Source organism: Schistocerca americana, chromosome 3 (assembly GCF_021461395.2).
Source record: "Schistocerca americana isolate TAMUIC-IGC-003095 chromosome 3, iqSchAmer2.1, whole genome shotgun sequence".
Taxonomy (NCBI): Eukaryota; Metazoa; Arthropoda; class Insecta; order Orthoptera; family Acrididae; genus Schistocerca; species Schistocerca americana.
The window spans coordinates 983571787-983596033 of record NC_060121.1 but is presented as its reverse complement, the minus strand read 5'-3'; the positions used below and the strand labels follow the sequence as shown (position 1 = coordinate 983596033).

At 43.4% G+C, this 24247-nt stretch overlaps 1 protein-coding gene across 1 annotated transcript in view; it reads right to left on the bottom strand.

Moving 5' to 3' along the window:
- Window positions 1–23894, bottom strand: part of LOC124607323 (troponin C, isoallergen Bla g 6.0101-like) — a 45675-nt gene extending 21781 nt beyond the window's left edge. The window contains exons 1-5 of the mRNA XM_047139624.1: window positions 23762–23894; window positions 17084–17111; window positions 13838–13981; window positions 5808–5927; window positions 1999–2130 (exon numbers count right to left, since the gene is read on the bottom strand). Of these exons, the coding sequence (XP_046995580.1) occupies window positions 1999–2130; window positions 5808–5927; window positions 13838–13981; window positions 17084–17111; window positions 23762–23764 (427 nt within the window). The 5' untranslated portion in view covers window positions 23765–23894. The remainder of the gene's footprint in view (window positions 1–1998; window positions 2131–5807; window positions 5928–13837; window positions 13982–17083; window positions 17112–23761) is intronic.
- Between the last annotated feature and the right edge of the window lie 353 nt (window positions 23895–24247).

Genomic DNA, 24247 nt, shown 5'->3' with positions numbered 1-24247 from the left:
TTTGCGCGTCGGGGATGGGGATGAAATGATGACGAGAACAACACAACGCCCAGTCCCTGAGCGAAGAACATCTCCTGCCCCAGCCGGGAATCGAACCCGGGCCCCTTGGCGTGGCATTCCGCCGCGCTGACCAATCAGCTAACGGGGGCGGACAACAGGTGCCCTGTTCGCACAACTCGCTTCGACTGTTGTCGTGAGCACGAGGATGAATTGTCGCACCTCCCCTGGCCAACAGTCACCAGGCCTCAATATTATTGGGCTTTTTGGAGAGAAGGGTGTGTGATCACTATGTACGTCCATCTTCTCTACCTAAATACGAGGGCAGTTCAATAAGTAATGCAACACATTTTTTTTCTGAAACAGGGGTTGTTTTATTCAGCATTGAAATACACCAGGTTATTCCCCAATCTTTTAGCTACGCAACACTATTTTTCAACGTAATCTCCATTCAATGCTACGCCCTTACGCCACCTTGAAATGAGGGCCTGTATGCCTGCACGGTACCATTCCACTGGTCGATGTCGGAGCCAACGTCGTACTGCATCAATAACTTCTTCATCATCCGCGTAGTGCCTCCCACGGATTGCGTCCTTCATTGGGCCAAACATATGGAAATCCGACGGTGCGAGATCGGGGCTGTAGGGCGCATGAGGAAGAACAGTCCACTGAAGTTTTGTGAGCTCCTCTAAGGTGCGAAGACTTGTGTGAGGTCTTGCGTTGTCATGAAGAAGGAGAAGTTCGTTCAGATTTTTGTGCCTACGAACACGCTGAAGTCGTTTCTTCAATTTCTGAAGAGTAGCACAATACACTTCAGAGTTGATCGTTTGACCATGGGGAAGGACATCGAACAGAATAACCCCTTCAGCGTCCCAGAAGACTGTAACCATGACTTTACCGGCTGAGGGCATGGCTTTAAACTTTTTCTTGGTAGGGGAGTGGGTGTGGCGCCACTCCATTGATTGCCGTTTTGTTTCAGGTTCGAAGTGATGAACCCATGTTTCATCGCCTGTAACAATCTTTGACAAGAAATTGTCCCCCTCAGCCACATGACGAGCAAGCAATTCCGCACAGATGGTTCTCCTTTGCTCTTTATGGTGTTTGGTTAGACAACGAGGGACCCAGCGGGAACAAACCTTTGAATATCCCAACTGGTGAACAATTGTGACAGCACTACCAACAGAGATGTCAAGTTGAGCACTGAGTTGTTTGATGGTGATCCGTCGATCATCTCCAACGAGTGTGTTCGCACGCTCCGCCATTGCAGGAGTCACAGCTGTGCACGGCCGGCCCGCAAGCGGGAGATCAGACAGTCTTGCTTGACCTTGCGGCGATGATGACACACGCTTTGCCCAACGACTCACCGTGCTTTTGTCCACTGCCAGATCATCGTAGACATTCAGCAAGCGCCTCTGAATATCTGAGATGCCCTGGTTTTCCGCCGAAAGAAACTCGATCACTGCCCGTTGTTTGCAACACACATCCGTTACAGACGCCATTTTAACAGCTCCATACGGCGCTGCCACCTGTCGGAAGTCAATGAAACTATACGAGACGAAGCGGGAATGTTTGAAAATATTCCACAAGAAATTTTCGGTTTTTTCAACCAAAATTGGCCGAGAAAAAAAATGTGTTGCATTACTTATTGAACTGCCCTCGTATGTTGTTATTTTTCAGGAAGAATGCTGTAAGATTCCCTTCAAAACTATACAGGACCTTATTTATCCATTCGGAGACTACTGAAAGATTTCTGATAGCAAACTGTTTTCCTGCACGGAATTAGGAATGATCATGTGTTGTATTTTTGACTTCTCCATATTTTTGTCCACCCTCTGTATAAGCTCGGTTATGTGTCATGATTGTCCCTCAAACGAGACTGTAGCAGAAGGAGAGGGAGAAAATGAAATGCAAAATACGATCTTGTTGTATTACGTCTAATATCCTGGCTTATTCAGTATGACATGTTGGCGCAATCGGTTACAAGGACTTGAACCGACTTACCATCAAAGTCGACGGTCCCGGAGCCGTCTGAGTCGATTTCCTCGATCATCATGTCGAGCTCTTCCTCCGTGATCTTGTCGTCCAGCTCTCGCAGGATCTCCCTCAGGACGCCAGTCGTGATGTACCCGTTACCTGGAATGGACGTACCTTGTCACATGTGCGCTCCAATACATGGTTGTCGGTTTCTACAGCGCTATGCGAGACTGCCAGTGACTGACTACCGACACATTCATGTTGTGAGAAATGGGAAAACAGAATTCTCAGAAAAGCCTTAGTAACCCTATTAGTACTGATAACCGTTACCGCAACAAAGGCGTTAATAATAACAGGAAGACCGTTACATGTAAATAGTTTTAGGTACAATACATCTGATTGAAGTGCACATTTTTGAAGTACCTCCATTTTTATAGTCGCTGTGAACGCAAAAAGTAGTATTTAAAAATCATAATAACTGTGACTGTCATTTAAGTGTTTGTATTTTGCATAACAGAAAATCTCATACATATTGCTGATATCGTGGGCTGAGTTACAGCCGATATGAACTCTTACAAGGGGAGGCTGCCAATTGTGAAATTCAGATTCGATTCATACTGCGCATAATAAAAGCTCATGGCCAGAGGTGTAATGAGGCAAAGCACCAAGATGCACTTCTCAGCCGTTGTCGAGAAAACCGACAGTTAAAAGAAACCGTTGCGGTGAAATACTCTCTACGATTTACAATTTTCTACGCTCGGGTTTGTAATCCGAAAGTCGCCGGATCGAATCTCGCGCCATGCAACTTTTTTTTAGTATTTGTTTTTTGTAATTCTAATGTGTATATATATATATACACACATATATATAGTTCCCGGCAATCAGTTGCAACAATTATTCATATAATAAGTTGTTGAAAGTCTTTTGTCGTGGAAAAACTGGCGACTTCGAACATCATTATGTTTTCCGCAAACAAATTTGTATTTCACAAATGTTATTAATTGTCTTCATAATGTTAACCACGTATAGTTAACGGAAGACGTAGAAACGATATTCCGAAACGAATGCGTATAGCGTAAGTCAAACGTTCGAATTAGAATAGATACCTCACGAACACAAATTTGCCGTGGCAGGTATGAAATATAAACTCCGTTACTCGCTCGTTACACTTGATGGACAGATGTTGAATGGGCCGAAACGAGCCGCCGCATAACGGCGTAGTTGCCTGCTAACTTCGAAAGAAAGTAGCTGCGGTCCCTAGCGCAACTTATAACATCGTCGAAAATCAGTGCGTACGTGAGAGCTTTGGTACACCCTGTTAAACAAACGGAAAAATGGAGGCGGTACAATTGGAGAGCGATCCGCCTTCACCAACACGCATAAGCAATTCACTAATAGTTTATATATATATATATATATATATATATATATATATTTGAATTACAAAAAACTAATAATAAAAAAAGTTGCTTGCCGCGGGATTACGACCCCGAGCGCTTACCGCTGCGCCACGACACTGCAGCAAGTTATTAACCGTAGAGAGTGTTTCACCGGAACGGTTTCTTTTAACTGTCGATTTTCTCGACAACGGCTGAGAAGTGCATCTTGGTGCTTTGCCACATTACAACTCTGGCCATGAGCTTTTCTTATGCGCAGTATGAATCGAATCTGAATTTCACAATTGGCGGCCTCCCCTTGTTAGTACGACTGCAGTAGAAGGCATAAAAGCTGCGTATCTACAGGGCGACAATTATTGAACTATATGAAAAAAAAAACGTAAATTACCAACAAACTACGGCGTGCACACACTTTACTCAGTATTTAAACGTCACTACAGATATTCGGACTCAGGTGTGCGATATGCCTGCCATCATTGGCGATGATGTGACGCAGACGAATAGCGAAATTCTGCGTGACCCGCTGAAACGCCGGAAAATCGATGCTGTAGATGTCCTGAATGGCTGTTTTCAGCTCAGCGATGGTTTCGGCGTTGTTGCTGTGCACATTGTTTAAAAAAGAGTTCCACAAAAAGGAGTCGCATGTGTTCAGATCCGGAGAATATGGCGGCCAATCCAAGACTATGCCAGTGGCCTCTGGGTACTCCAGAGCCAGGATGCGGTTCCCAAAGTGCTCCTCCATGACATCAAAAACTCTCCTGTTTCGATGGGGTCGAGATCTGTCTTGTGTGAACCACATCTTGTCGAAATCAGGGTCACTTTGGATAATGCGGATGAAAACATGTTCCAAAACCTTCGCACACCGTTCTGTAGTCACCGAGCCATCAAGCAACATCGCACAGATTATTCCGTGACTGGACATTTCGCAGTACACAGTCACCCGTTGAGGATGAAGAGACTTCTCGATCACGAAATACGGATTCACAGTCCCCGAAATACGACAATTTTGCTTATTGACGAACCCATCGAAGTGCAAATGGCCCACAACAACAAGGCTCTTGCGCATGCGCATAGTAATTCCGATCATGCTCCGCGCCCAACTGTGCAGTGTGAACGTGCTAACGGAAACCGTTCAGAAGTTATGACGGTTTTATTTCATATAGTTCAAGAATTGTCACGCTGTATGTAATCTGTCAAACGTCCATGCATCTCTCCTGTGAATCACTACAGCACACTGTAAATAACTGGTTCACTGTTGTTGTTGTTGTGGTCTTCAGTCCTCAGACTGGTTTGATGCAGCTCTCCGTGCTGCTCTATCCTGTGCAAGCTTCTTCATCTCCCAGTACTTACTGCAACCTACATCCTTCTGAATCTGCTTAGTGTATTCATCTCTTGGTCTCCCTCTACGATTTTTACCCTCCACGCTGCCCTCCAATACCAAATTGGTGATCCCTTGATGCCTCAGAACATGTCCTACCAACCGATCCCGTCTTCTAGTCAAGTTGTGCCACAAACTCCACTTCTCCCTAATCCTATTCAATACCTCGTCATTAGTTATATGATCTACTCATCTAATCTTCAGCATTCTTCTGTAGCACCACATTTCGAAAGCTTCTATTCTCTTCTTGTCCAAACTAGTTATCGTCCATGTTTCACTTTCATACATGGCTACACTCCATACAAATACTTTCAGAAACAACTTCCTGACACTTAAATCTATACTCGATGTTGACAAATTTCTCTTCTTCAGAAACGCTTTCCTTGCCATTGCCAGTCTACATTTTATATCCTCTCTACTTCGACCATCATCAGTTATTTTGCTCCTCAAATAGCAAAACTCCTTTACTACTTTAAGTGTCTCATTTGCTAATCTAATTCCCTCAGTAGCACCCGACTTAATTCGACTAAATTCCATTATCCTCGTTTTGCTTTTGTTGATGTTCATCTTATATCCTCCTTTCAAGACACTATCCATTCCGTTCAACTGCTCTTCTAAGTCCTTTGCTGTCTCTGACAGAATTACAATGTCAACTGGTTCACTAAATTAGCTAAAATAACGCTTTCTTCTTATACGACCAGCATGATCTTTCAATAAATGCATTTATGAAATTAATTAACAGTTTAACTTTTCGAATAACATGAAAAACTGAATAAGAAATTTATTTTACCATCGGAAAATATTTTAACTGTTATGTCCAAATTACTACAATTACGCTACTGACAGTCTGTGACAAGGTCTCCAACAGAGTGAAGACGTGGACTCAGCATACAGTTACGCGATAGCCTCATTAAATCACCGTTACCGAATGACGTGTTTAGAATACATGCGCAGTCAATTTAATATTATTGTGGCAGTGATTCCCTAGTTGCGTAAGACAGTGCAACACTGTTAACTGCGCCTCGGTCTAGGAAGCGCTGTTGACACCCTCCGCCTCTCACCTTCCTTGTCGTACAAACGGAAGGCTTCGCGGAGCTCCTGCTGCATCGCCTCAGCATCCTCCTCAACCAGGAACCTGGAGGCCAGGATCACGAACTCCTCAAACTCCAGCTGACCGGAACCTGAAACAGACCAACGTCTTGCTGACAAACGCAAGTATTTGCAGTCATGCGAAACCGTACGTCCGGACGCAGTCGAGTACATATGCTGTATGTTATATAGGGTCGATATTAACAAATATCCGTAACAAGACACCCACTTTAATATCTGAAAATACCCAATTTAGTATTTTAAAACAGAGCTGTGACGTTTTTACGTCCAGAGTAGTAGCCAACGAGACAAAAGAGTCAATAAAATTAGTCAAGACATCTCACAAGAAATTTTTATCTAAAACTGAGCTCGTAATGTCCATCACCTGAATAGTGCGCCACGCAGTTGCTTCGCCGAGTTCCCATTGTTGACATCATGAATGATGGTAGAATAGATTTATCAGATGACCAGCTGTTATAACTAGAAAGAGGATAGTAGACAAAGCAGAATATAACACTGTTTACCAGGATTTTAGGTTTTTATTTCCTGTGTAGAATTTTAAATACATTTTTCACCGTAACAGAGCAGTATAGGGTCAGTTCGGAGCAATTTTTCGTTAGCTGTTGACTGTCGTTGAGAAAGCATACAGAGTATAAATACGTATTTCACACATTGCGAGGTAAAAACATTATACGTGTTGGTCGGAAACAATCTGAAAAGGTGGTAAGGGTGTTACAGGGTAGGCTGTGCTGAGAAATAATTTTTAAGAAAAAGATTCGATACATTGCACCGTTTCCAAGTTAATTAGAGTGAAGCTAGCCAATCAGACCGTTGTACGCGCAAATTCAACTGGCCATCAGATACAAATAGTGTGAGTTGTTCTCATGGCGTAGATGATAGCGCAGGAGACTGCGCACATTTTGGCTCGGTTTCGATCCTTACTCCGACCCACCTCCAATTTCTTTTATCCCTCTCTTGTTTGGTTTTAGGAAACCAACCGAAGAACACGATTGGCGACACCGTGTCCGGCGTGTCGCTTGACTTTGCTCGCGCTACGACCTGTCTATCTTCAATGTTAATTAAATCGGAAAAGACGCAACGTATCGAATTGTTTTTGTTAATACACTGAAGAGCCAAAGAAACTGGTACACCTGCCTAACATCGATAGGGCCCCAGTGACCACGCAGAAGTTCCGCAACACGACGCAGCATGGACTAAGCTAATGTCTGAAGTACTCGTAGTTCTGGATGGAATTGACACCATGAATCCTGCAGGCCTGTCCATAAATCCGCAAGAGTACGAGATGGATGAGATCTCTTCTGAACAGCACTTTGCAAGGATTTCCAGACGCAATAATGCTCATGTCTGGGCAGTTTGGTGGCTAGTGGAATTGTTTAAAATCAGAAGAGTGTTCTTGGAGCCGCTCTGTAGCAATTCTGGACGTGTGGGGTGTCGCACTTTCCTGCTGGAATTGCCCAAGTCCATCGGATTGCACAATGGACGCGAATGGATGCAGGTGATCAGAAAGGATGCTTACGTACGTGTCACCTGTCAGAGTCGTATCTAGACGTATCATGGGTCCCATATCACTCCAACTGCAGACATCCCACACCATTACAGACCCTACACCAGCTTGAACAGTCCCCTGCTGGCATGCAGGGTCCATGGATTCATGAGGTCGTCTCCATATCCGTACCCGTCCATCCGCTCGATACAATTTGAAGCAAAACTCGTCCGACCAGGCAACATGTTTCCAGTCATCAACAGTCCAACGTCGGTTCTGACGGGCCCAGGGGAGGCGTAAACCTTCGTGTCGTGCAGTCATCCAAGGTACACGAGTGGGCCTTCGGTTCCGAAAGCCCATATCGACGATGTTTCGTTGAATGGTTCGCACATTGACACTTGTTGATGGCCCAGGACTGAAATCTGCAGCAATTTGCCGAATGGTAGCACTTCTGTCACGTTGAACGATTCTCTTCAGTCGTTGTTGGTCCCGTTCTTGCAGGATCTTTTTCTTACCGCAGCGACGTCAGAAATTTGTTTCACTGGTACAGACGTGAAAGGGTCGTACGGGAAAATCCCCACTTCATCGCTACCTCGGAGATGCTGTGTCCCATCCCTCATGCGCCGACTATAACACCACGTTCAAACTCACTTAAACCTCGATAACCTGCCATTGTAGCAGCAGTAACCGATCTGACAACTGCAGCAGACAATTGTTGTCTTATACAGGCGTTGCAGGCCTCAGCGCCGTATCTTCCTGTTTACATATCTCTGTATTTGAATACGCATGACTATACCAGTTTCTTTGTCGCTTCCGTGCAGTTATTTCTAGCATAACCCACCCGGCAATACCTTTACCAGCTTTTCGAACTGTTTCCGACCACCCTGTATATTCAAATCACCATTTACATCACGTCTGTTCCTTTAGTTTCCACATAAACTGCAACGCTTTATTAAGAGAACGTAAATGAACATGATTGCGAGGGATATTGTAAACTATATTTGTTGAAAACTGAAAAATCTGAAATGTGTTGTCTTTTTGTTTCAGTATTGTGTTCTATGATGGGGTAAACGTGCCACTGAAGAGGATCATTGAAGTCTCTTCAATGACAAAAAAAATTGTTGCGATCTCGTATTGAGACCTGTCAGAAGAAGTGTTCTTGAGCATCAGACGAATCATCTATAAATATCCTTATCTTCAGAGACTTCATTTGTTTATAAGACTCCCCGCCATATCAGATTACCTAGTGCTTAGTTAAATTGAAACAATCAACTTGCTTATTTCAGGCTTCTTTTGGGAAGATGACCCTGCCCACATTTAATAGCGCAGTTTACAAAGTGCTAGGTCAAGATCCCAAGAGAGCTACAATGACAGTTCATTGAAACTCCGCTGGGTTTAATTTGTGTGCCTGGTCTACAACTGAAAATGCCCATCTCCAATTCTATAGTGTCTCGATAAATTGTGCTAAAACTCAGAAACAAGGTGGCTGGAATCGCCTATTGCGACGTAAACTGCTCTCGTGCCAACCTCCGTTGTCAGATGAAGGATGAAGACAGACCTACAGTATTACGTAAAACGTATTCCCTTTTGACCCTACTTTATACGACATAAATGCGGATGTAACTACAAGTGTAGTAAATAGGACTAAGGGGTTGGACAAAATTATCGGAAGACAACGAGAAATGTGTGTTTGAATATAGACTTAATCCAAAGCTGTCCCGGTAACTTCGATTACCACAAAAGGACTCTTGAAGCCAAGCGCCTTAACAATACTGGCCATTAAAGTTGCTACACCAAGAAGAAATGCAGATGATAAACGGGTATTCATTGGACAAATATATTATACTAGAACTGAGATGTGAATACATTTTCACGCAATTTGGGTGCATAGATCCTGAGAAATCAGTACCCAGAACAACCACCTCTGGCCGTAATAATGGCCTTGATACGCCTGGGCATTGAGTCAAACAGAGCTTGGATGGCGTGCGTGTACAGGTACAGCTGCCCATGCAGCTTCAACGCGATACCGCAGTTCATCAAGAGTACTGACTAGCTTATTGTGACGAGCCAGTTGCTCGGCCACCACTGACCAGACGTTTTCAATTGCTGAGAGATCTGGAGAATGTGCTGGCCAGGGCAGCAGTCGAACATTTTCTGTATCCAGAAAGGCCCGTACAGGACCTGCAACATGCGGTCGTGCATTATCCTGCTGAAATGTAGGATTTCGCAGGGATCGAATGAAGGGTAGAGTCACGGGTCGTAACACATCTCAAATGTAACGTCCACTGTTCAAAGTGCCGACACTGCGAACAACCATCATGCCGGGTGATACGCCAGTATGGCGATGACGAATACACGCTTCCAATGTGCGTTCACCGCGATGTCGCCAAACACGGATGCGACCATCATGATGCTGTAAACAGAACCTGGATTCATCCGAAAAAATGACGTTTTGCCATTCGTGCACCCAGGTTCGTCGTAGAGTACACCATCGCAGGCGCTCCTGTCTGTGATGCAGCGTCAAGGGTTACCGCAGCCATGGTATCCGAGCTGATAGTCCATGCCGCTGCAAACGTCGTCGATCTGTTGATGCAGATAGTTGTTGTCTTGCTAAAGTCCCCATCTGTTGACTCAGGTATCGAGACGTGGCTGCACGATCCGTTACAGCCATGCGGATAAGATGCCTGTCATCTCGACTGCTAGTGATACGAGGCCGTTGGGATCCAGCACGGCGTTCCGTATTACCCTCCTGAACCCACCGGTTCCATATTCTGCTAACAGTCATTGGATCTCGACCAACGTGAGTAGCAGTGACGCGATACGATAAACCGCAATCGCGATAGGCTACAATGAGACCTTTATCAAAGTCGCAAACGTGATGGTACGCATTTCTCCTCCTTACACGAGGCATCACAACAACGTTTCACCAGGCAACGCCGGTCAACTGCTGTTTGTGTATGAGAAATCGGTTGGGAACTTTCCTCATGTCAGCACGTTGTAGGTGTCGCCACCGGCGCCAACCTTGTGTGAATGCTCTGAAAAGCTAATCATTTGCACATCACTGCATCTTCTTCCCGTCGGTTAAATTTCGCGTCTGTAGCGCGTCACCTTCGTGGTGTAGCAGTTTTAATGGCCAGTAGTGTATAATGCTGTCCCCTCCGGCCTGCGTCCGTGGCGTGGCACATGCTTCGAGCAGCCGATCGAATCGACGATGCTCTATCTGGACACGGTCATCGACCTACTGGGGCAATAAACGTGATTCATCCGACGAAGCGTCACGCTTCCACTCTCGGTCCAGTCTCGATAGTCCTGTGCCCACTGCAATGGTTATTCACGACGTCATTGGCCTAACGAAGATGTACATAAGGGGTTGTCTGCTGCGGAGCCCCATCTTCAGCGAGCCTCCGACCTCCACGTTAAGAGATGAGGAGCAGACGTCCAGCCCCCGTCAACTACTCCTGGCTCAACCGCCCTTCATCCACTTTCCATAGATGCTCATGACAGTACCACGTCGACAGCCGACAAAAATCGACTTTTTCGAGATGCTTGTTCTCGTGTGCACCACAGGAATCTGCTCAATGTTAAAGTCAGTTACGTCAATGGATTTCCCCACATCGTCGGTAAAACGATTCGGTATTCGTCTCTAGTCGACTTATACACTTTCTCTAAAACGTCACGTTTTATGAACTCTCAACATGTTTTCAGCCAGTTATTAGCCACTAATTATTCGGACATTTTTTAGACATGCCACGTGTGATGATGATTCGATTTGTCATTTTCTGCTGATGCTACGATCAAAGCGCGTTGGTAATAACGTTAATTACACGTTACGTCACTTGCATACTGGTGTCCTTTGGGCCACGAGTCAGTTGTTCCAAGTGACGTCGTGATAAGCCGAAAACCTATTGGTAATAAGCAAAGGTTAGTGGAACAAAATACAGTCCATTTGCTTTTGAATCTTTTACACATTGTTGCTACAATGGCGGGTATTACTAGAACTTGTTACTGAGCCATGACTTTAGTATTGCTCCATAGTGTTGCAGTCAGTGTGTAGTAGGACTCAAAAAAATTAGGCATACCGGAGAAAAAAATACTATCTGCCCATTGTAAATACACTATGTATCCGGACACTCCTAAAAACACCGAGCGAGGTGGCGCAGTGGTTAGCACACTGGACTCGCATTCGGGAGGACGACGGTTCAATCCCGTCTCCGGCCATCCTGATTTAGGTTTTCCGTGATTTCCCTAAATCGCTTCAGGCAAATGCCGGGATGGTTCCTTTGAAAGGGCACGGCCGATTTCCTTCCCCATCCTTCCCTCACCCGAGCTTGCGCTCCGTCTCTAATGACCTCGTTGTCGACGGGACGTTAAACACTAATCTCCTCCTCCTCCTAAAAACATACGTTTTGTTCATATTAGGTGCATTGTGCTGCCACCTACTGCCAGGTACTCCATATCAGCGACCTCAGTAGTCATTAGACATTGTGAGAAAGCAGAATGGGGCGCTCCGCGGAACTCACAGGCTTCGAACGTTGTCAGGTGATTGGGTATCACTTGTGTCATATGTCTGTACGCGAGATCTCCACACTCCTAAACATCCCTAGGTCAACTGCTTCCGATATGATAGGGAAGTGAGAACGTGAAGAGACACGTATAGCACAAAAGCGTACAGGCCGACCTCATCTATTGACTAACAGAGATCGCCGACAGCTGAAGAGGGTCGTAATGTGTAAACAGGCAGACATCTATCCAGACCATCACAGAGGAATTCCAAACTGCATCAGGATCCACTGCAAGTACTATGACGGTTAGGCGGAAGGTGAGAAAACTTGGATTTCATGGTCAAGCGGCTGCTGATAAGCCACACGTCACGCCGGTAAATGCCAAGCGACGCCTCGTTTGGTGTAAGGAGCGTAAACACTGGACGATTGAACAGTGGGAAAACGCTGTGTGGAGTGACGAATCACTGTACACAATGTGGCGATCCGATGCCAGGCTGTGGGTATGGCGAATGCCCGGTGAACGTCATCTGCCAGCGTGTGTAGTGCCAACAGTAAAATATGGAGGCGGTGGTGTTATGGTGTGGTCGTGTTTTTCATGGAGGGAGCTTGCACCTCTTGTTGTTTTGCGTGGCGCTATCACATCACAGGCCGGCATTGATGTTTTAAGCAGCTTCTTGCTTTCCACTGTCGACGAGCAATTCGGGGATGGTGACAGTATCTTTCAACATGATCGAATACCTGTTCATAATACACAGGCCTGTGGCGGAGTGGTTTCACGACAATAACATCCCTGTAATGGACTGAGCTGCACAGAGTCGTGACCTGAATCCTACGGAACACCTTTGGGATGTTTTGGAAGGCCGACTTCGTGCCAGGCCTCACCGACCGACATCGATACCTCTCCTCAGTGCAGCACTCCGTGAAGAATGGGCTGTCATTCCCCAAGAAACCTTCCAGCACCTGATTGAACGTATGCCTGCGAGACTAACGGTAGTCCAACACCATATTAAATTCCAGCATTAACAATGGAGGGCGCCACCAACTTGTAAGCCATTTTCAGCCAGGTGTACGTATACTTTTGATCACATAGTAATACTGCCAGTTTTAGAACTGTATATTCAAGTATTGATTTATTATTAAATATTCTGTACATGAGACTCACATCTGTGGTTATCCCCCTTAGGGCAAGAATTGAAAACAAAACGATGTATGTTGACACCTCGCGATAACCACTTTGCTAACAATCCTAACAGCATGTTAAGTGGCACAATAACAGGTGTCCGATGGGTCCGTCGTTCGATTTCGTCTTACATAGGATTTGTCCGGAACACTTCGTGTCGACTCCCTTCTTTCTTTCTCTTATTTTTTACTTGTGCCAACGCCAGCGACCTAGCAGCCGCAAAACTGCGCGGTGGGGTTAAACGTTGAAGTTTCTGTTGGTAGCGCCGAGCGGAGATTACGTCAGCATTTCCGCTCACAAGTCTCCGCCGACCGCAAAGACCAGTGGACTTTTTTCCATCAATTTCAGTAACTGTTTTTGAAGAACGTCGATGTGAAGAAATGGTACACACGTTGCGTTAAAAATTATTTTTTTTACTGGTGTGTTATTTCTTCACATCGGATATCTTGTTATTCCATTCACACCACCACCCCCAGTACAATCTTCTTCTTTCTATACTTCCTTCACATAGTCAAAGATAAAGAATGATCGTGATGAAAGCTCAAAAAGTAGTAAGACTCCTTCACACAGTGAAAGTGAAAGTAAAATTATGTTGTACTACAATTTAAAAAAAAAGCAAAAGTTCAAATATTTACCGAAATTCGCGAAGAAAATGTAAGACAAAATAAAAATATCGGTACTCGACATTTCCATTTTGGTATCGATACTGTGGGAGTAATGACGCCAATATAGATCGATGTTTTTTTGTAAAGAAATATCGGCGTCTCGATGTATCGATATGTTGTCAATAGCCCAAGTGTGTCGGTGATGACTCACCGTCGACGTCGACCTCATCGATGATATCCTGGAGCGTGTCCGCGTCCATCTTGAGCCCCAGCATGTCCAGGATGGTGCGCACGATGTCGGTGGTGATGTAGCCCTTCTTGTCATGGTCGAAGGCGTCGAAAGCCTTCTTCAGCACTAGCGCAAAAAAATAACACAAGTTATCTCACTTTTCCTTTCTCATCGCAAGGTCAACCAGGTATAACTGCAATGTAAAGAGGATTATTTACGCTGGCCTTAAGTAAACATCTACAGTACTTCAAGGACTGGATAAGAAGGGGCACTGAAAACACTATTATTAGTTACTATTGCATTTAGGGGAATGATTTTACGAGATAAAAAACTCATTAATTCGACGAACACGTAGCCCCCTCTAATTGACAGGTTTCAATTTTGTGGGTGGCAATTCCTCCCATTCTCCTCGCTTACTGACATCGTGACAACACATTACCGCCGTTTCAGCTCCATCAGCTGTCACTTGCACATTGTTGAGCTGAATATATATTTCCACCGTTAGAGATGACACATGTGGAAAAGTCAAAAACCAATCTACATTACGAGGACAATTTTTGTTGGTTCCCGAAAGGCAACAGGTATTTTGTTTCACAATGTGCACTTTTAAGTTATTCGCCTTTTATTGGATATAGGTCCGCCTTTTATGCAAAAACAGTGTTTTTTCTTGTTACCTAAACGTGTATCGCCACCCCTGTCCTTCCATCAGTGGGTTTTGTTTATTGAAAACTTTAAAACGTGAACATATTTTAGGTTGTAACTGGTCTAACAAAGTGAGGCCTAAAGAAAGTTTCTGTTCGTATCTCTTCTTACCGTGATTTTACATTATATTGTTTTGCAGGACCATCTGAATGGCGTTATTCACTGATAGCTTGCCATCTGCAAACTAAACCACACAAATGTAAATTTCATCTCCATCACTTTCTTAATTTTTTTAAAAAAAAGTCACGTGATTTTGATATGGCAAAACCCAACGCTGACGGGGTTAGGAAACACAACAACATACTGTTCAACGCGTTTTACGAAGTTAAAAGGCATTTTTAAAAACGAAATTACACAAATGATGTTAATATGTTTGTGTACTTCCCTCAGAACGCAAAAGAAGAAGGATCAATCACAACGAAACGAGAGCAGTAACAAATGTATACGCAAAACATATTGCCACACTAAAATCACGTTTTTGCTAAAAATCAAGGGATGTGTTAACTTGCCGATGAAATTCATATTTACATCGTTTGGTTTGCAGGTTACGAGCTACCTGTAATGTAAAATCACGGTAAGAAGAAAAACGGACAAAAACTTACTTTAGGCGTCACTTTGTTAGATCAGTTACAATCTAAAACATGTTTGCTTTTCACAGTTTTTAATAAACAAGGACAACTGAGGATGTCACAGAGATATCGAAACATGTTTGAGTAACAAGAAAAAAACACAGTTTTTGCATGAAAGGCGGACCTATATCCAATAACTTAACGACAGATACGGAAAGAAAGACAAGAACTGCAGATCCAAAAGATCAATTATTCACCGTTGTCGTAATGTCTTTACTTGTAGCGTACAAGTGTCTTTGTTGAAAATAAAACAGCCCAATGATGAAATACCTTTTTCAATGAGACATGCTAATTCTTGAGATTTTTAGTGTGTTGAATCCTAAGATGACAAGAAAAGTCCCTCACCGCCACCTTTTTTTACACTTAATACAATATTTAAAAATTATATTTTTAGAGATTTTAATGACGTTTATTTCATATACTATTTCAGTTAAGAATAATATGGAATATTATTCCTATGAGGAGCCCTCTTTTTGCACTAGAAACTCGTGGATCCGAAAAAGAAATTCTATTAAAACACCTATACATTAAGTTGGTCCTAATGAAATAGTTCATGAAAGTCTTACTGAAAGACACAGAATGTTTCAAGTACGTCTTCGAGGAGTTACTTCACGTACGAGAAGCGAAACTGAAAGAAAGCTTGTTTGTTATACCCGGGGTTCGTAAAATGATGCTCAGTTCCAACTTTGAGAAAAAATGACTGAGTGAGAAGGAGGTTTCAGTATCACTCTTAGGCAACGAAAACGATACACAGTATATTTCTGCTGTAGCCAACACGCTGGAAACATTCAATAAACTAGGCTGTTTGATGGGCCTCACTTTTCACTTTTTCAACAGCCACCTTTCCCTTGCCCCTGAAACCTCGGAATCTAGATGAGCTCTTTCTTCAAGGCGTCAGAGTAATGGAAAGATGGTACCAGGGCCGATGGAATATCAATACAATGTGATGGTGGATCAGTGTTGGTCACTTCACCGATACATGCAATGGGCCATTCATTGGAGAAAAAGCTGTGTTAGAGGTTTTAACAAGAAGAGAAAAAGGAAATATAAGCCGATGGACACAAAATTCCTATGTAATGAAGAGCGTTTTTCCTGTTTTTAATTCAATAAAATCTTTGTTGACATTTAAAATTAAATTGCATTTCATTTCTGTTACACCTGTTTTACTACCTTCCTAGTTTATAAGAGAGCTACGCTCTAACAAAACTGTTCGGAAATAGGAAAAGTAAGAAAGAGTTTATATATCGATTCAGTCTCCAAAACACCATCTCATTAAGATATTACCTAACAAAAAGGAATCAAAGAAATAGCGTTTGTTAGGCTGTGTTATTGAATTGGTTTGGTAAACTAAGTGGCCTGCATATGAAGACGAAAATGAAAAATATCTTATGGAGAAATTGTTTTACATGAATTTAAATGAATTAAATTGGGATGATGACCTACAGACTTACTATGTTGGGAAAAGTAAGAGCTGGAAATTGTGCTCTGTTAGAAGTACATCTCAACATTGTTTAGCGTCGGAGTGCAGGTTTGTGCAAAATTTCATTGGACACCGTTTGAATATAGGGAGAATCACTTGTGCTTTGGAAATCAGTATCAACTTCAGGCGAGTGTAACTGGGTCACAAATGAGACCTTATATTTAGCCTTACATGTCTTAATAAAACAAAGAATGTGTTTGCTAGTTCAGCTGTTGGAACTTTCTTTTTTTCTGGTATATTTCCCAGAGTTTTACTGAGTTTAGATTTGTATCTTTCCATGAAGTGACGAATACAATTCTCTAAAGACAACAGTAACCTACTTATAAAAGTTAACCTAAATAGTATAGACCAGAGATATAAACAAAATAAAATAAAAGATACTTCAGTGAGATAAATCAAATTGAATAATCTACTTACGCTGTATCTGTTCCGCTGGAAGATCGTCCTGAAAAGTAAGAAAAGTTTTGAATTATACAACGGTTTATAGCAGAAAAAAACAGGTTTTAACATGACAATTAACTGTTTACTGCAGGGTACATGTAGTTGATTTAAACACATGTGACCGCTTCCGACTGTTCAGTGTTTCTCTATCGCCAGCAACTGGCTAAATCTACTAACGAAATTAGTAAGTTATGGTGGTAGATCTCTATACTGGGTACTGACGCCAACGAAATGCCACACAAGTGAAGGTACATTCGTTCGCCTAAATCGAAAATAAAAAACTATTATCTGCATTTATCAGCCTACACAGCATAAGTAGTGTCAGTGCATTAAGAATTGTGTAATTAAAGAAATTTAGTCTTGTTGTAATTGAGAAATGTAAATATTCTAAAGTACTTTAGAATCAGATAAACAGGGAATGTATTGCTGATTTCGCAGCTGAAGATTGACTGTACTTGTGTTTGCACCACGGTACAGTCTCCGAAGTATGCGTAAGGCTATAAACGTTGTTCGTTCTTTCTACATTGTTCGATTTCGTTCTGTCATTACAGCAGGGATATTGTGCAGGTCATTCAATTATGTGAAGGCCGTAAACGGGGGCTATAAGCTGCAATTATAATTTAGCGACACCGTTGTGATCAGTCATTGAAACAGTTCTTGTCTCGCAGGCTGTTTGATAGTTTACAGCTAACTATGAACACCAGAAGAACCTGAAGAAGATCCCAGCAGAGGAATCGTGAGAAATAACTGAAGGGGAACATTACGCTGTCTAACAATCTATTAGATTTTACTTTCAGTTTGATAACACGTGAGGCAATACTAACCTTACGACTTATCTTAGAAGAAAAATTAAGAAAAGATAAACCTACGTTTCTAGCATTTGTAGACTTAGAGAAAGCTTTTGACAACGTTAACTGGAATACTCTCTTTCAAATTATGAAGGTGGCAGGGGTAAAATACAGGGAGCGAAAGGCTATTTACAATTTGTACCGAAACCAGATGGCAGTTATAAGAGTCGAGGGGCATGGAAGGGAAGCAGTGGTTGGGAAAGGAGTGAGACAGGGTTGTAGCCTCTCCCCGATGTTATTCAATCTGTGTATTGAGCAAGCAGTAAAGGAAACAGAAGGAAAATTCGGAGTAGGTATTAAAATCCATGGAGAAGAAATAAAAACTTTGAGGTTCGCCGATGAGATTGTAATTCTGTCAGAGACAGCAAAGGACTTGGAAGAGCAGTAGAACGGAATGGACAGTGTCTTCAAAGGAGGATACAAGATGAACATCAACAAAAGCAAAACGAGGATAATGGAATGTAGTCAAATTAAATCGGGTGATGCTGAGGGGATTAGATTAGGAAATGAGACACTTAAAGTAGTAAAGGAGTTTTGCTATTTAGGGAGCAAAATAACTGATGATGGTCGAAGTAGAGAGGATATAAAATGTAGACTGGCAATGGCAAGGAAATCGTTTCTGAAGAAGAGAAATTTGTTAACATCGAGTATAGATTTAAGTGTCAGGAAGTCGTTTCTGAAAGTATTTGTATGGAGTGTAGCCATGTATGGAAGTGAAACATGGACGATAACTAGTTTGGACAAGAAGAGAATAGAAGCTTTTGAAATGTGGTGCTACAGAAGAATGCTGAAGATAAGGTGGGTAGATCACGTAACTAATGAGGAGGTATTGAATAGGATTGGGGAGAAGAGAAGTTTGTGGCACAACTTGACTAGAAGAAGGGATCGGTTGGTAGGACATGTTTTGAGGCACCAAGGGATCACAAATTTAGCATTGGAGGGCAGCGTGGAGGGTAAAAATCGTAGAGGGAGACCAAGAGATGAATACACTAAGCAGATTCAGAAGGATGTAGGTAGCAGTAGGTACTGGGAGATGAAGAAGCTTGCACAGGATAGAGTAGCATGGAGAGCTGCATCAAACCAGTCTCAGGATTGAAGACCACAACAACAACAACAAGTTATTCATGCGTAGGGCCTACGTATTCCACGTATAGTAGCATCTTCAAATAATCCTGTACGTGCCCAGCAATACCCTTACCCCACTGCGATCCCTATTTTACTTTTTATTTTGATTTTATCTGCGGCATTACCATCCTAGAATAAGTGAAATTTTAATCCATTGCAGCTTTCGGACCAACTTATAGGTTACGTCTACTCATGTTTATAACGAATATATTGTTCGAATTACATTATACTGTTTTTCGAGGACAAACGTCCTTGTCCGAGAGCAGAAACGAACTCAGGACCTCAGTTTTACAAACCAACAACGTTGTCCGAAGTCACGGAGAATTAGGATGTTACCGACATCGCTTCTAAACTGTAATACTGGGCTCCAATAACAAGCGTCAAGTCAGTCTTTACAGTCAACGGGACTGTGTACATAAAGGTAACGAAGACACGGAGGCAAAATCTCTCGAAACAGGAAACGAAATGAAATAACTTACGTGTGTCAGTAGACACCAGTTTATTTCTATAATATGCACCAATGTGTTATAATTGCCGGAACTCATATACGTCAGAAATCACATAACTGTTCACGAATGACATTGTACTTTTATACACAGACAAGGCTGGTGCTTTGTTGTTTATTTTTATTTTGCACGAACTGGTATTGAGCTACATGCCAGTCTTCAGCGTTCGTATAATTTACGATTTTGTCCTCATAGAATTTCTGTAAACTTTTTAAAAATTTTGCTTTAATTTTGTTTACCACTTCCTCGTCGTGTCACAGACGATGGAGCGTGCTTTACATAGAAATATGTATATACATAAAGTATTCATCAACCTCATACAAGGTGAATCCAAACGAGCGAGGTGTCGCAGTTGTTATCACACGGGGTTCGCATTCGGGAGGACCACGGTTCAAACCCGCATCCCGCTATCCTGATTTATCTTTTCCTTGATTTCCCCAAATTGCTCCAGGCAAATGCCGGGATGGTTCCCTTGAAAGGGCACGGCCGGCTTCCTTCCCCAGCCTTCCATAATGCGATGGGGTCCACGACCTCGCAGTTTAGTCTCTGTCCGAAAATCAACCAACCAACCATCTACATCTACGTGATAACTCTGCTATTCACAATAAAGTGCCTGGTAGAGGATTGAATGAACGCTGTCTCTCTACCGTCCCACTCTAGACGGCGCGCGGGAAAAACGAGCACTTACATTTTTCTGTGCGAGCCCTTATTTTGTGGTGATGATCACTTCCCCCTATGTAGGTGGGTACCAACAGAATGTTTTCGCAATCGGAGGAGAAAAATGGTGATTGAAATTTCGTGAGAAAAACGCCTTTGTTTTAATAATTACCATTCCAATTCACGTATCATGTCTGTGGCACTATCTCCCTGTTTCGCGATAATACAAGACGATCTGCCCTTCTTCGTACTTTTTTGATGTCATCCGTCAGCCCCACCTGATGCGGATCCCACACGGCACAGCAATACTCCAGAATAGGGCGGAAAGCATTGGTGTAAGCAGTCTCTTTAGTAGACCTGTTGCACCTTCTAAGTGTTCTGCCAATGAATCGCAGTCTCAGGTTTGCTCTACACACAATATTATCTATGTGATCATTCCAATTTAGGTCATTTGTAATTGTAATCCGTAAGTATTTAGTTGAATTTACAGTCATCAGATATGTGTGACTTATCGCGTAATCGAAATTTAGCTGATTTCTTTTAGTATTCATTTGAATAACTTCACACTTTTCCTCATTCAGGGTCAATTGCCACTGAGATTGTCTCCTATGTCACCGAGCGAGGTGGCGCAGTGGTTAGCACACTGGACTCGCATTCGGGAGGACGACGGTTCAATCCCGTCTCCAGCCATCCTGATTTAGGTTTTCCGTGATTTCCCTAAATCGTTTCAGGCAAATGCCGGGATGGTTCCTTTGAAAGGGCACGGCCGATTTCCTTCCCAATCCTTCCCTCACCCGAGCTTGCGTTCCGTCTCTAATGACCTCGTTGTCGACGGGACGTTAAACACTAACCACACCACCGTCTCCTATGTCGTTAGCCGGCCGGAGTGGCCGTGCGGTTCTAGGCGCTACAGTCTGGAACCGAGCGACCGCTACGGTCGCAGGTTCGAATCCTGCCTCGGGCATGGATGTGTGTGATGTCCTTAGGTTAGTTAGGTTTAAGTAGTTCTACGTTCTAGGCGACTGATGACCTCAGAAGTTAAGTCGCATAGTGCTCAGAGCCATTTGAACCACCCCATCTCGTTAATATAGATCAGGAACACTTCCTATAACATTTCCTTGAGGAACGGCGGATAATATTTCTGTTTTACTCGATGACTTTCCGTCTATTACTACGAACTGTGACCCCTCTGACAGGAAATCACGAATCCAGTCGCACAACTGAGGCGATACTCCGTAGGCACGCAGTTTGGTTAGAAGACGCTTGCGAGGTGTCGAAAGCCTCCTGGAAATCTAAAAATATGGAATCAATTTGTCATCCCCTGTCGATAGCACTCATTACTTCATGAGTATAAAGCGTTATTTGTGTTTCACAACAACGATATTTTCTGAATCCGTGCTGACTACGTGTCAATAAATCGTTTTCTTCGAGGTATTTCAAAATGTTCGAATACAGTTTAAGTTCCAAAACCCTACTGCAAATCGACGTTAGTGATATGTGCTTGTAACTCAACTGATTACTCCTACTTTCCTTTTTAGGTATGGTGTGACTTGAGCATCTTTCCAGTCTTTAGGTACGGATCTTTCTGTGAACGAGTTGCTGTATATAATTGTTATATATGGAGCTATTACATCTGACTGGTATACAATCTGGACCGGAGGCCTTGCCTTTATTAAGTGATTTAAGCTGCTTTGGGACACCGAGGATATCTATTTCTATGTTTCGGATGCCACCGACGAAATTTCGGTGGTCGTTCATGGACATTTTCCGAGCAGTTTGGTATAAGGGTCTTGTGGTGTCCAGTGCCTTGTTACAAAGTAATTGCGTTTAATTTTATTTATTAACCCCCATTTATCTTTACACCTGTAATCCAATGACAATACCCTCACAACAGTGCACATGCCGACGGTATGCGCTATACACTGTGTGCCATGTTTGGAAACTAATACACCCGCGGTACTGTCTGTTGACAAAAGCACGGCCACCGTGCCCTTCGCCCATAAACTTATGTTCAGTACTGCTTGGTTGCGTCTCGGGTATGTTTTTCCGGCAGTGTACGTTGTACGTCAACAGTGATACACAGCGGTACGAATAGGTCTCCCGAGGAAGAGTTGTCCATTACGCACCTTGTGTATGGATTCACTGAGTGCAGTCGAAGAGCGTCACAACGACATCAGAGCAAGTTGTTCCCGCAGCAACGGGAACAACAACACAGTGCTTTTGCATCTGAGAGTTGTTGTAGTACACTGTGTTTTGCGTTGCACCTGTTGGTCATCGCATGTTGTCGGCTATTTCGTCCGCCCGTGGTAGCTGAGTGACAGATTCTCCTCTGGTGGCAATATAACTGGAATTGGATCAGGCAACAAATCGCCTTTCTCACCAGATCCTCGACGGATTATATAACGCCATCGCTGCTCCTGAGACCAGACATGACATACTTTCCGAAATTAAAAACCAACGCCATTAGCTGGTTACTGGGAAAATATGTTAGTTATGTCATCAACAAACCTGGGTCGGAAAACGAGATAGAATTCCGCGTTTACATGAAAAATCAGCACGTATGGCAACCACAAGAAACACTGCGGCAACATGCTGAAAATCATTTTTGAAAGAATGGGTACTGGTTAAATATGTGGAACCACTACAACACCTTGAACGAGAACGATCAGAAGAAAATTAATAGTCACTTGTGTTCTTATTATTATTTACCATTACCTTGCTTCCGGAACTTCTACGTTACACTAAGAGGTTTTTCTTTTTTTTTTTTTTTTTCAAAGCATTTTGTTCAGAATTACTCGTGTTCGACTCCCAAAGTACTTGTGTGATTCAAGAAGAATTGTTAAGTTTTATCAGTGTTCAGTTTCTACTCAGAGAAGAGGTTTCTTTCTCTTTCTTACATTGGAGAAAAAAAAAAGTGATCACTGCGACAGAATGTCAATCCTAAGGGCCCGGGTTCGATTCCCGGCTGGGTCGGAGATTTTGTCCGCTCAGAGACTGGGTGCTGTGTTGTCCTAATCATCATCATTTCATCCCCATCGACGCGCAAGTCGCCGAAGTGGCGTCAAATCGAAAGACCTGCACCCGGCGAACGGTCTACCATACGGGAGGCTCTAGTCACACGACATTTTTTATCGGCTATTTCGCTTTAGTCAAGGTGTCTTCATAGTAACTAAGATAAATGAGGCAACACATTACATTATTCTTCTGTAAAGGTTCGCTAGCGATCTCGGATCCATACCAAACGCACAGAAAATATTCCTGAGCAACCTCCGAAATTTTGTAGGTGGAGTTCTTGTTTATCCTTAGAGACTGCAGTAATTCACAGTCTTCTTTGTTATCACAGAACTAAGTCACGTATTACGATGAGTGGTCATTAGACATAGGTGCATTTACAATACAGGTGTAGCGCAATGCCAACAACTGGCCACAAATCCCCGTAAACACCCGAGTAACCGCTAACTGTGTATCACCTCAAAAGGCGCCACAGCCGCGGCAGGTACTTCCGCCTACAGACGTACCATGGTGACGGCGGCGGCTGCGGGGGCGGCGGCGGCGGCAGTGGTCCTGGTGCCTCCTGCGGCGTCCTGTCACTACTGAGGGGCGGCGCGGGCGGCTCCTCTGCACTCCAATTTAGCGGGGGAGAACCGGCAGTAAGGGTCCGCGTGCGCTGCAATGGGCTGCATTGTACCTCTGACCTGTCCTTCGCCCGAATTAGCGGCCGGCAGACTGACATTTGACGGCGGCGAAAGTGGCCAACGGCGCGTCGCGGCCGCTCCACCTCCTGTGTGCAGACCGCGCGAAGGCGCTGCCACACACCGCCTGCTTCTACTCTCTGAACTGAAACTTCTCTGAACGTTCCTCATTTCGCATATCTAGCCTTGCACGAAGTCGTGTGCATGCAACTGAGCAGTTTACCTGTATCGAAAGTTATTTTAACAGCCACTTAAAATACCTCCGTTCTCTACTGTCACAACACAGTTGAAATGTATAGAAAAAGAGTATCG